General features: G+C 39.0%; 2 protein-coding genes across 2 annotated transcripts; both read right to left on the bottom strand.

Annotated features, from left to right (window-relative positions):
- Nucleotides 1-758: 758 nt before the first annotated feature.
- Nucleotides 759-3960, bottom strand: LOC110728115 (probable serine/threonine-protein kinase PBL25). The gene is made up of 5 exons (XM_021907754.1): nt 3000-3960; nt 2534-2721; nt 2220-2409; nt 1726-2117; nt 759-1457 (listed from the first exon to the last, which is right to left on the bottom strand). The coding sequence occupies exons 1-5, from the start codon at nt 3082-3084 to the stop codon at nt 1083-1085; spliced, it is 1230 nt and encodes a 409-aa protein (XP_021763446.1). The 5' UTR covers nt 3085-3960; the 3' UTR covers nt 759-1082.
- Nucleotides 3961-4394: 434 nt separating this feature from the next.
- On the bottom strand, nt 4395-12194 carry LOC110728113 (probable serine/threonine-protein kinase PBL7). The gene is made up of 5 exons (XM_021907750.1): nt 12068-12194; nt 11798-11976; nt 5844-6033; nt 5348-5742; nt 4395-4929 (listed from the first exon to the last, which is right to left on the bottom strand). Exons 1-5 carry the CDS (start codon nt 12192-12194, stop codon nt 4696-4698), a joined length of 1125 nt encoding a protein of 374 aa, XP_021763442.1. The 3' UTR covers nt 4395-4695.
- Between the last annotated feature and the right edge of the window lie 386 nt (nt 12195-12580).

Raw genomic sequence — 12580 nt, 5'->3', positions numbered from 1 at the left:
AGGAGTTATTGAGAGAATTTGAACTTTATCATCTAAATCGAACCCAAATTCGTGAGCTCAATTTGATTTGACTCGTGTGATAATACTAAATTTTACACCACTCCTTAGTTACTTTATTAACATAGCTTGAGATTGGCTAAAATTTTCAGAAATTGGTTGTGCGTCTAATTTTTTATATATGAAATAAGTTTACTATATTAACGTTAATCATCTACTAGTTCCATTGTGCGTCTTATTTTTATGATTTCTCTCACAAGTTTTGAATAACATGTTTTGATAAAGGTACCCACCTTCAGTAATTGAGTGAAATCTTGGAAATTGATTTCTTAATTCTTACCAAATTTGTACATGGTTGGTTGTGTAATATCTTCAATACTCTACATTTCTAAGTTGTTATTGTTGATTTGTTATGTACGAGTACAAATTTAGAAAATACTCCTTATATTCTATGTGCGAACATGCTAGTTCTATGCTTCTACCCTTTAGGGCGTGAAGTTGCCCTATAGGGTGGATGACAAAGAACAAATTTGATTAATTGTATTTCCTTATTTTTGAGGGATTGTGCAGTGTTTCTTAAATTCACTTATATTTCCAACCTAGCATCTCATGAACGTAATTACCACCCATTTTCCCATTCTATGCTGTTTCTCTGCAGAAGGTATTCAATCAGATATGAAAGTACATGCCAGCATGCCTGGCGTATAGAACATAGGACAGTGGCATCACAGCAGCAAAGTAGTATCAACATTGAACTGGTTTAACACTTTAACATTTAGGAAAGACGTTTATTACTGTTTGTACAAGATCCATTAGAAATTTGAGCATTCTGCCCTCATATATCATTATACAGATTCGTCTTTCAGGAGTTCAACAAGTCCACAAATGTAGAGCTCAACTGTCAAGACACCACTTTCCCTCTCATATATGCATTTGTATCCTCGAAACAAAAAAACTGCACAATTTGGCAAATCCAAACTCCAACACATTGCACTTACGTAACAAATTTGTTATACTGCCTTAGGTTGCATTATGCATTGCTATTAGCAAAGTCATACCATAGGACAAAAAATGAAAAAAAAGATTTATGCTGTTGAGTTATAGCTAGTAGCCCGGGATAGAGCAGTGTGAGTAGAGCCCCATTCCATGGCTTCTGCTAATGCTCTCTGGCGCTCTATAGCACTTTGATCGTGATGTCCTTGGACCTGGTGATTGTTACAGTCAGTGTATTGACTGACAGGAGAACCATCAGGAGAAGTATAGCCTTCATGTGGGTCTACTGTCAGGTAATTGAGGGCGGTCACCACATCACTCATATAAGGCCGTGCATTTTCTTCTTCCTGAAGGCACATTGCTGCTATTGCCACAGCCTGGTTTAAGCCCCTCACTGGAAAATCCCCATCAAGAAGAGGATCAGCCAACTGTGGGTATTTTATTGGATTACTGAAGTATGGTTGTGCCTGCATATTAAGTTTCGCAAGTAAGAGAATGCATAATGTAAGAAGCTTCCTCGTTCTAGGAAAAGAAATCTTAGATACTAGAGCAAACTTTTGTGATGTTTAACAGAATAATTCAGTATTAACAATCTTTCTTAAATTTAGAGAGCTATCTGTTTAAGACAGTTATCTTCTTTCAATTAGGTGATATTAATTAAGATTCTAGACATGTTTCACTTGATTCTGGGAGGAGGGGGTGGGGGAGGTTGTGTCAAAAGAACCAAGAGCTCACCCAAGTGACAAGATTCTGCTCGTGATTTGGTCTATTGGTGTCAATGACTCTTCGCCCTGTAATTAGCTCCAGTAAAACAACTCCAAAACTGTATACATCGGACTTAGTTGTTAGTCGACCTGTTCTTTGGTATTCTGGTGCACAATAACCATAGGTTCCCATAACTCTAGTAGAAACATGCGAATTTTCCCCTGTAGGACCAAGCTTTGCTAGTCCAAAATCAGAGAGCTTTGCGTGGTAGTGTTTCTCTAGCAATATATTAGATGATTTCAAGTCCCGGTAGATGACAGGAGGGCTTGCTGCATCATGAAGATATTCTAATCCCTTGGCAGCATCCAATGCTATTTTCATTCTATTATACCAATCTAATGGTCTTAGCTCCCGCGAAATATCTGTATAATACAAGTTTTTCACCCACAAAATCAGCCAATATACTGCAGGTATATGCGATACAAAGTTAGATTTGAGGTGATAATAATAGGACAAATGATTACCAAACAGATGGTCTTCCAAAGATCCTAAAGACATGAATTCATAAACCAAAAGCCTCTGATCTCCATCAGAACAGTAGCCTATGAGATTAACTAGGTTTGAATGGTGTAGAAGACTAAGCATCAGAACCTCAACAAGAAATTCTTTATTCCCTTGCGAGCCATTTCGATCGAGTTGCTTTACTGCTATAGTCTGAAACCAAACATTAAAACAATCAGCAAGTAGCTCAACTAAAAAGTTCACTTTAGAAAATGAAATTATTATAAGTGAGATCATAGAAGAAAACGCAACGAATTGACATACAACTAAAACATACCTGTCCATTTGAAAGATGGCCCTTGTACACTCTTCCAAACCCACCTTCACCTAACAGACATTCTGGACGGAAATTCTTCGTTGCAGTCGCGAGCTCTCTGAAAGTAAAAGTCTGTGCTGCAATATTATTGTCCCCATTTTCCCTATGATCATTCATACTATAAGTTGTTTCTCTAGCTCCCTGAGTTTCTGCAATAAAAAACAGAACTAAAATATAATATCTGCCAATCTTCTGTTGCATATTCTAAAAGATACTGATGAATGATGATTTACAACTATTACAAGCCAGCAACAAACAGCAATGTTCTGCAACTACTAACACTTGATAAAACAGAAAATAAAGATAGCCATTTAATTGACTCTGACAAAAAATTACTTGAACTTAGAAATCTGATTAGTACATATAGAAGGCAATGTAAGGAATACAATATGAATCAATTCACAGGTGCAGTGATGCCGAAGCTTACCGTGTTGAGGCGAAGCAACATTCCTTCTGCTATTGTGCCTCCCTGCTTTCCTCCTTTGTGATGAAAAGCATGGAAAACAACCCATAATTTACCCTTTTCTGGAAAAACCCAGAAATATAAATATTCAAAACTTAAGATAGTATCTTACAATTTCTTTGTCAATGTGAAGAAAAAATTTTTGTGTTTTTTGGTTGAGGACTTTTATCAAACAAGATGCATGCAGCTGTTAGCAATATAGTATTGATACTTCTTATTGACAAAATTTGAAAGGAAATTAAATAAAGAACAAAACTTTTTTCCTCAAAAGTCAAAAATAGTGGAAATTAACATCAAATTCAAGTTTGATAATGAAAAATTGAATAATGAAAAATTGAATAATGAAAGAATTAACAAGATTAAAAAAGAATTTGGGGTTTTTAAATTCAAAATTCAAAAAATTGTTGAGATTTTTGGGGTGTGAAAATGGATTAAATGGTTGACATTTACAAAAAATGAATCATTTAAAAGAGAAAAGAAAAAAATCAAAACACCCACAAAAACCCAGAAATCAAAACTAAAATTGGAACCAAGAATTCAGGCGAAATGCAGAAATTTTCAGCAATTTATAAATCAACCCAGATGAATCATGAATTTATATATGATCAAAATATTAATAAAAAAATTTAACATGACACTTGATTAAACAAAAAAAAAAAAAAAAAAAAAAAAAAACAAAGAAAAAAGAAATGATCAAAGTAGAAAGGACTCAGCTTTTTTGAGAGAAAATAAAAATAAAAATAAGAGATTGAGCAAAAAGTTGTTGGCTGGAATTTCCGGCAAAAATGGAGGGAGGTTAAAGAAGGAATTTTAGGAAATGTATATCATCAAACCCAATTAAGTGGGGGTTTTGGCGGGTAATTATGTTGCCGTGGCATACTTGGACACTACCGTATTAACAAGATCATAAATGAGTTCGGAATTAATCACCGTGTTGATTGTATATAGATGATTGATAATGACGAAATTTGATTGGAAGAAGTACTACATAATAAATTATGACTTGGTGTATCATAAATTTTAATAATGTCCATCCACTTATTTGTTTTTTCATAATTACTTAAGAAAAATTTAATTATCGATAGGTTTAAATTTGTATTGCTATGTTGTAAAAATTATGAACAACTCCAATAACATTCCAATAGATTTAATGAGACAAAATTAAGTGTGAAGATCATGAGAAGATAAAAATATACTTCGTAATACTTTGTACAAGTAATAAAAGTATAGCGAAGGTTTTAGAATTTGTTATATACACCAGGTTTACTGTACACTTGGGGTCATTTGCTCATTTAATCAACAAAGGAGCAAATAATATTTTCACTTATTTATTGATTGAATGAGCAAATGACCCGGGTATACATAATAGACTCTCCAAAGGTTCAATTATTTCAAGTATATTGCGCAATTACGCTTAAAAACAATCAATTTAGAGAAGTGTTGATACATACAATTAAAAAAAATACAAAGAGAGTATTGAAAACATAAGAACAATAAGCAATAGAGGGACAAGGGGTATACCAAGGTTTAGCATCATATACTGCAATAATGAGATTGAAAAGAAAACAAGCATCATATATTCATATTAGAATGATGCTGCTGTCCATAAGAATGATGTTTTGGTATTGTGCAATTCATCCCTATAATATGCTCTACTCAATTAGGCTTCATGTAGTGGAGAATTATTCGTGTTGTCAAGGTTGCAATCGGATGAAATGTACGAGATGGCGGCCACTACATCACTCATCATGGGTCGTGCTGTTAAATTTTCTACAAGGCACATGGCTGCCACCGCGAATGTTTGGTAGAAGCTTCGAGATGGAAAATTCCCCTGCAGAAGCGGGTCTGCTAACTCTAGAATCTTCTTTGATTTCTTCAATACCATTCGATTGGCCTAATTAGGAAATAAGAAACATTGTTTTTCAAAAGTTTCAGTTTTAGAAAGTTCTGAAGTTAAACTTGCAGCATGGATTTCATGTAAAGCACAATTATTAATGAAATATGGAATAATAGTTAGCTTCACATTAGACGGTGTAACTACATACTGTATGAATCAGTAGTCTGCAGGGACGCAGACTACCTCTATCTCAAACTCGCATGAGTAACATAGCTCGTGTTTAGGTGAAGCAAGAAAATGTATAATACTCTCTATCTCTAAAAGTTTTTCCTGTTTCTTATTTGAGATGCAGACTACCTCTATCTATGAAATTGATTGAGATGAAGGCAGTCTGCATCTAAAATTTCATAAAATAGACGTGAAATGAAAAGGAAGCAATCTTTTTGTATGAAAATAAATCGAGAGGAAAACTAACCCAATAGGACAGCTCCTGGTCCTTAGTTTCCCTTATAATGTCGACAGCTCTTCGACCTGTGAGCAACTCTAACAAAACAATTCCAAAGTTGTATACATCTGCCTTGACAGACAAAAAACCTCTTTTCACATATTCCGGTGCAATGTAGCCAAATGTTCCCCGAACTCTCACAGAAACATGTTCCTTATCACAAATAGGTCCAAACTTTGACAGGCTGAAATCAGAGAGCTTAGCATTATAGTCATTGTCTAGTAAGATGTTGCAGGGTTTCAGATTGCGATATATGACAGGAGGGTTGGCTTTATTGTGCAGATATTCTAACGCGTTAGCAGTCCCCAGAGCTATTCTCGTTCTCGTGTGCCAATCTAATGTTGGTGTATGCAGAGATGATCTGTCTGAATTTCAAAATGACTAACCTTTTTATAAAAACAAAAAAATTGACTGTCTGCTAAGATTGCATCAGATAACAACTTAAGAGAATTCGACAGATTATTACCGTGCAGATGCTTGTCTAAGGATCCCAAAGGCAAATACTCATGAACTAAAAACCTATCATTTCCTCGAGTACAGTATCCTGTAAGATTGATCACATTTGGATGATTTAGGAGGTTCAACATCATCGCCTGTACATCAAATTCACTATCTCCTCGTGATCCATTTCTGTCCAAATGTTCAATCGCTACAATCTAATAATAACCTATCCAATGTCAGCAAAGCCAAAAAGAACAGCAACAAATTTTACTTCAGCTAAAAACCTGTCAGAAATTAAAAGGTTATATGTTAATGAAGGTACATAATATTTATAATATACCTGTTGATAAGTATATTAGGTGACTCGTACTTCGTAGCTTTGTCCGCCCGATCGGGCGGACATTGCCCGGTCTGACCGGGCGGAAGAAGAAGAGGTGCCTGGCAAATTCGTTGAAGAAGCTGCTCTCGCGCCCGACCGGGCGAGCCTTCGCCCGACCGGGCGAGCCTTCGCCCGATCGGGTAGACCTTGCCCGGTCTGACCGGGCGGTGGGGGTTGGATACGTTGAAGCATTCGTATGGAGTTTTCTTCTCGCGCCCGATCGGGCAGACCTTGCCCGGTCTGACCGGGCGGAGAAGGAAAAATGCGGAGACGCGGATTTTACGATTTAAAGTTATCTTTTATGTTATCTTTTTGCCCAAGTATCTTTTATTTTAGGGATTAATATAAAACCTCCCTAATATTAGTATTAGGGTTAAGAGAGAGAGAGTGAGAGCCGTTCTTGAGAAATACAAGAATCATCTTTGTAATCTTTGCAGTTTATAGTGAAATCATTCGATCTCGGTGCCCGTGGACGTAGCTATCACATCGATAGTGAACCACGTAAATTCTTGGTGTTGTTCTTATTGTTTGCATTGAATTTCTTTATTGTTTTCTTGTTTGTTTTCGACCTTTGCTTCCGCTGTCGCACAACAATTGGTATCAGAGCCAGGTTCAATCCTTGGAGAGTTTCTTGAAGATAACAATGGCAGGAGATTCAACAATAAGAATTGAGAAGTTTACCGGGAAAAATAGTTTCGGGCTATGGCAAATTAAGATGAAGGCTCTGTTAAAACAACAGCAGATATGGCGTCCGTTGGCTCCAAAGAGTACTACTTCGGAGTCAGGAGACGGACCGACTGACTCGCAGTTAGAAGTTATGGAAGAGAAGGCACACTCTACCATATTACTTAGTCTTGATGATCAAATCATCACGGAGGTTGCTGATCAGGAAACGGCGGCTGGATTGTGGCTGAAGCTGGAGTCATTGTATATGACTAAGTCGTTGACCAACAAATTATTACTGAAACAGCGGTTGTTTAGCCTCCGGATGCAGTCAGGTACTTCCTTACGGGAACATCTAGAAAAACTTAACTCTATTTTGCTTGATTTACGTAATTTAGATGTTAAAATTGATGATGAGGATGCTGCGTTGATTTTACTTGTATCTCTACCGTCTAGCTTTGAGAATTTTGTAGAGTCTTTTGTTGTTGGTAAGGATTCTATAACCTTAGAAGAAGTGAAGGCAGCACTTCATACTAGGGAACTCAGAATGAAAGCTACGAGTGATAATGGGGATAATGGTAGTGGGTTATTTGTTAAGTCCGGAAAGTCTAAAAAGAATAAGGGGTTTAACAAGGGGAACAATGCTGGGTCGGGTGCTGGAAACGGCAAGGATGGATCTAGTAAAACTACTACTAAAACATGTTATTACTGTAAAGAACCGGGTCACTTTAGGAATAATTGTCCGGTGAGGAAAAACAAGTCCCAGGCTGCTGTAGTTGAAGAGAAACCGAATGAGAGCTATAATTCAGAGGAAGATTTAGCATTAGTCAGTTCTGCTAGGTCTGATGATTTATCTGATAACTGGGTTCTAGATTCGGGGTGTTCGTTCCATATGTGTCCACGTCGAGATTGGTTTGATACATATGAACCTCGCAATGGGGGTATGGTTATAGTCGGTAACAATGCTCCATGTAAGGTCACAGGTATTGGTTCCATGAGGTTGAGGACTGTTGATGGGCGGAGGTTAACTTTGACTAATGTACGGCATGTTCCTGCTTTAGGAAAGAATCTGATTTCATTGGGTACCCTGGATGAATTGGGGTACAATGGTGTGTTTTCAGATGGGGAGTTGTGTATTTTCAGAGGTTCTGAGTTGGTACTTAAGGGTATCAAAAGGAACACCCTCTATGTTTTTGAGGGTGTTACACTGCCTAGTTCTGCGGTTTGCGCATCTGTATCTCACCAGGAGATGACTAAGATTTGGCACATGAGGCTTGGTCATATGGGGGAGAAGGGGATGCAGCTATTGTCCAAGAGGGGTCTTCTATCCGGGGTCAAGGTTGCCAACCTTGAATTTTGTGAGCATTGTGTGTTTGGTAAGAAACACAGGTCAAAGTTCAGCAAGAGTGCTCACATTACTGATGCAGTGCTCGATTACATCCATTCAGATTGCTGGGGTCCATCTAGAGTTGAAGGTATGGGAGGTTACCACTATTTTGTGTCATTTGTTGATGACAAGTCCCGATACACATGGCTTAGGTTGCTTAAGTCAAAGGATGAGGCCTTCAAAGTTTTCAAGCAATGGAAAGCTTTGGTGGAAAATCGACAAGGAAGGAAGATCAAGAAGCTACGAACGGACAATGGGCTAGAGTTTTGCAAAGACGAGTTTAATCAGTTCTGTGCAGATGAGGGTATAGGTCGGCATCATACTGTCAGGAAGACACCACAGCAGAACGGTGTAGCAGAACGGGTAAATCAGACACTGCTAGAGAGAGTCCGATGCATGCTCTCTAATGCAGGGCTTGGGAGGAGGTACTGGAGTGAAGCTGTGTTAACAGCTTGTTATGTCATTAATAGGGGTCCTCATTCTGGAATTGATTCCAAGATTCCGTTTGAGATCTGGAGTGGTAAGTTGCCTAATTTTTCGAATTTGAAGATTTTTGGTTGTGTTGCTTATTATCATGTTATTGAGGGTAAGCTGGATCCACGAGCCAAGAAGGGGTGTTTTTGTTGGGTACGGGGATGGTGTGAAGGGGTTTAGAATTTTTTCACCTTCGGAGGGTCGGGTCATTCTTAGTAGGGATGTTACTTTCGATGAAAACACCATGTATTCAATTAAAAATGCAGAGATTTCAGATTTGAGAAGGGAAGGAGACAATTTATTACAGACAGATGGGGTACTTGAGGTACATCAGTCTACCATTGCTGATTTACCTCGGGTACAATATATTGATGATGATGCTGATGTTCCAGTGCCGGGTACTCCTGAACCTGAGATTACTCCTACTCATTCTAACTCTGGGGATGAGGTGGAGCAATCTAATCAGGGGTCATCTAGTCAACCTGACACCATTCTTGAGATGCCTAAACGAGTTATCAAGAAGCCTGTTAGATTGATTGAAGAGATGGAGGGAAGAAATTGCTGTGTTGATGCGATGACAGGTTATGCATTGAGTGTAGCTGATGATGTAGAGTCATTTGAACCTGCCACATATAAACAAGCAATTAGTTGTAGTGAGTCTGCGCAATGGCTTGCCGCAATGGGTGAAGAGATGCAGTCTCTTTACAAGAACAGAGTGTGGGAACTGGTAAAGGTACCGGAAGGGAGGAAGCTTGTGGGTTGTAAATGGATTTACAAGAAGAAAGAAGGGTTGTCGGAAACTGAGCAAATACGTTTTAAGGCTAGGCTAGTTGCTAAGGGGTTCAGTCAGGTAGAAGGGGTTGACTTTGTTGAGATATTCTCACCTGTGGTTCGACATACTTCTATCCGTGTGTTATTGTCAATTGTAGCACATTTTGATCTTGAGCTGGAGCAGTTGGATGTTAAAACGGCCTTCCTTCATGGCGATTTGGAGGAGGAGATTCTGATGAAGCAGCCCGAAGGATTCGAAGCTCCTGGAAAGGAACACTATGCCTGCAGATTGCTAAAGTCATTGTATGGACTTAAGCAATCCCCCCGACAGTGGTACAAAAGGTTTGATTCTTTTATGGTTTCACAAGGTTTTGACAGGAATTCATATGATTGCTGTGTGTATCATAGTAAGCTGGATAATGGTTCCATGATTTATCTTTTGTTATATGTTGATGACATGTTGGTTGCCACAAAGAATAAATCTGATATTGCTAGATTAAAGGAGATGCTTAACTCGGAGTTTGACATGAAAGACTTGGGTGCAGCTAGGAAGATTTTGGGTATGGAGATCTACAGGGATCGGGCTAGAGGTAAGCTTTTCTTGACTCAGAAAAGCTACATTGAAAAGATTTTGTCTCGTTTTGGGATGGAAAAATCGAAGCCTATAAGTACGCCAACTACTGTTAGTTGTAAGTTGTCTTTGTCTATGTCACCTCAATCAGAGGAGGAGTTGTCTTATATGTCTAGAGTTCCATATGCGAACGCGGTTGGTTGTTTGATGTATGCTATGGTCTGTACTAGGCCGGATATTGCGCATGCTGTTAGTGTTGTAAGCAGGTTTATGGCTCGACCTGGGAGGGAACACTGGCAAGGGGTGAAAAGGATTTTTCGCTACCTGAGAGGGACAGCTGATATTGGTCTTGTGTACGGGAATGGTAAGGAATGCTTGGTCACTGGGTACAGTGATTCTGATTATGCAGCTGATGTGGATACCAGGAGATCTGTGACTGGTTATGTGTTCACTTTGGGTGGTTCTGTGGTTAGTTGGAAGTCTACATTGCAGTCATCAGTTACGTTGTCAACTACTGAAGCTGAGTATATGGCTCTAACTTCTGCAGCTAAGGAGTCTATTTGGCTCAAAGGCCTAGTAGGTGAACTGGGTATTGCACAGGATTTTGCTACAGTGTATTGTGATAGTCTAAGTGCGATTTGCTTAGCTAAAGATCAAGTACACCATGATCGGACGAAGCACATTGATGTCAGGTATCATTTCTTACGTACTGACAAGAGGATTAAGGTGAAGAAGATTGGGACTGCTGACAACCCGGCTGATTTCTTCACTAAGCCTGTTCCGTTTAGCAAGTTTAAACATTGCTTAGACTTGCTAAATATTGATTACTACGTGATGTAGTAGGCCCTGAGGGGCGAAGTTGGGGAGCTCCTGGTGTAGGTGTGTTGGCATTAAGGTGGAGCTTGCCCGGGGCTTGTGATGCAGGTGGAGCATTATGAGTTGTTATACTTGGAGACGAGTATGTGATGGGTCTTGGTTGAAGACTTATCGGGATGTATGGCTTATGCATGAGTCCTGCATCGGGTTTGGCTTGAGATGTTTTTTCACTATGTCTTGATGGGGTCGTTTGCTGACTACGAGTTCTCGTCAAGGTGGAGATTGTTGATAAGTATATTAGGTGACTCGTACTTCGTAGCTTTGTCCGCCCGATCGGGCGGACATTGCCCGGTCTGACCGGGCGGAAGAAGAAGAGGTGCCTGGCAAATTCGTTGAAGAAGCTGCTCTCGCGCCCGACCGGGCGAGCCTTCGCCCGACCGGGCGAGCCTTCGCCCGATCGGGCAGACCTTGCCCGGTCTGACCGGGCGGTGGGGGTTGGATACGTTGAAGCATTCGTATGGAGTTTTCTTCTCGCGCCCGATCGGGCAGACCTTGCCCGGTCTGACCGGGCGGAGAAGGAAAAATGCGGAGACGCGGATTTTACGATTTAAAGTTATCTTTTATGTTATCTTTTTGCCCAAGTATCTTTTATTTTAGGGATTAATATAAAACCTCCCTAATATTAGTATTAGGGTTAAGAGAGAGAGAGTGAGAGCCGTTCTTGAGAAATACAAGAATCATCTTTGTAATCTTTGCAGTTTATAGTGAAATCATTCGATCTCGGTGCCCGTGGACGTAGCTATCACATCGATAGTGAACCACGTAAATTCTTGGTGTTGTTCTTATTGTTTGCATTGAATTTCTTTATTGTTTTCTTGTTTGTTTTCGACCTTTGCTTCCGCTGTCGCACAACAATACCTCTCTTGCTTCTCCGAGTTGTCCTCTGTAAACATTCCCAAAGATGCCTACATTCACCAGACATTTACGATTGAAGTTATGTGTTGCATCAGCTAGCTGTCTGTAAGTATAAATTTCCGCGATAGGTGGACAACTGTCGTTGATAGCTCTTTCAGCCGTGTTATTAGGCTCATCTTTGTCTGAAGATAATAAAAATAGGTAGAGCCTCACTTAATTATATTGCCATTCCATGATCATCTCAAACACGAAATTGTAATTGTACATTCTTACAAGCAGGTTGTGTAAGTTTCTTAGGCGAAACAGTCAAATCAGAGGAAGGGTGCTGCCTCAGTTTGCCATTTATCTTTTTCAGTGCTTTATTGAGTCGGGACGATGAATCACAGCAATACCAACTCATGATTTACCTAAAACAAAAAGGAGGTGCTGAAGTTTTCTTGGAAGAATGTACAAAAGTAGAAGACTTCATGAAGTTGCAGAAAAGTCTTATGCAGGAAGGGGAAATAATAACTTGGGTGCCACACTGCCACTATCCGTTATAAAAATAGCAGGAAGACTAACAATTGTTGACATAATCTAGTCAAGTTGAAACTGACAATTAAGTGAACGATTCCAATCATCAACAATGAGTAAAAAAATCATTCATTTTATCAATTCACATATGAAAAATGGTTGGTTTATTACATGTAAACTGAAAATCAGCCTATAACAAGCAAAGGAGATAAAAAAAAAAAAAAAAAAAAAAAAAAAAAAAAAAAAAAAGAAAAAAGAAAAAAGTGGGCTAGT

Source organism: Chenopodium quinoa, unplaced genomic scaffold, assembly GCF_001683475.1.
Source record: "Chenopodium quinoa cultivar QQ74 unplaced genomic scaffold, ASM168347v1, whole genome shotgun sequence".
Taxonomy (NCBI): Eukaryota; Viridiplantae; Streptophyta; class Magnoliopsida; order Caryophyllales; family Amaranthaceae; genus Chenopodium; species Chenopodium quinoa.
Note: the sequence above shows the minus strand (reverse complement) of the source record. Positions and strands in the feature narration are given on the sequence as shown.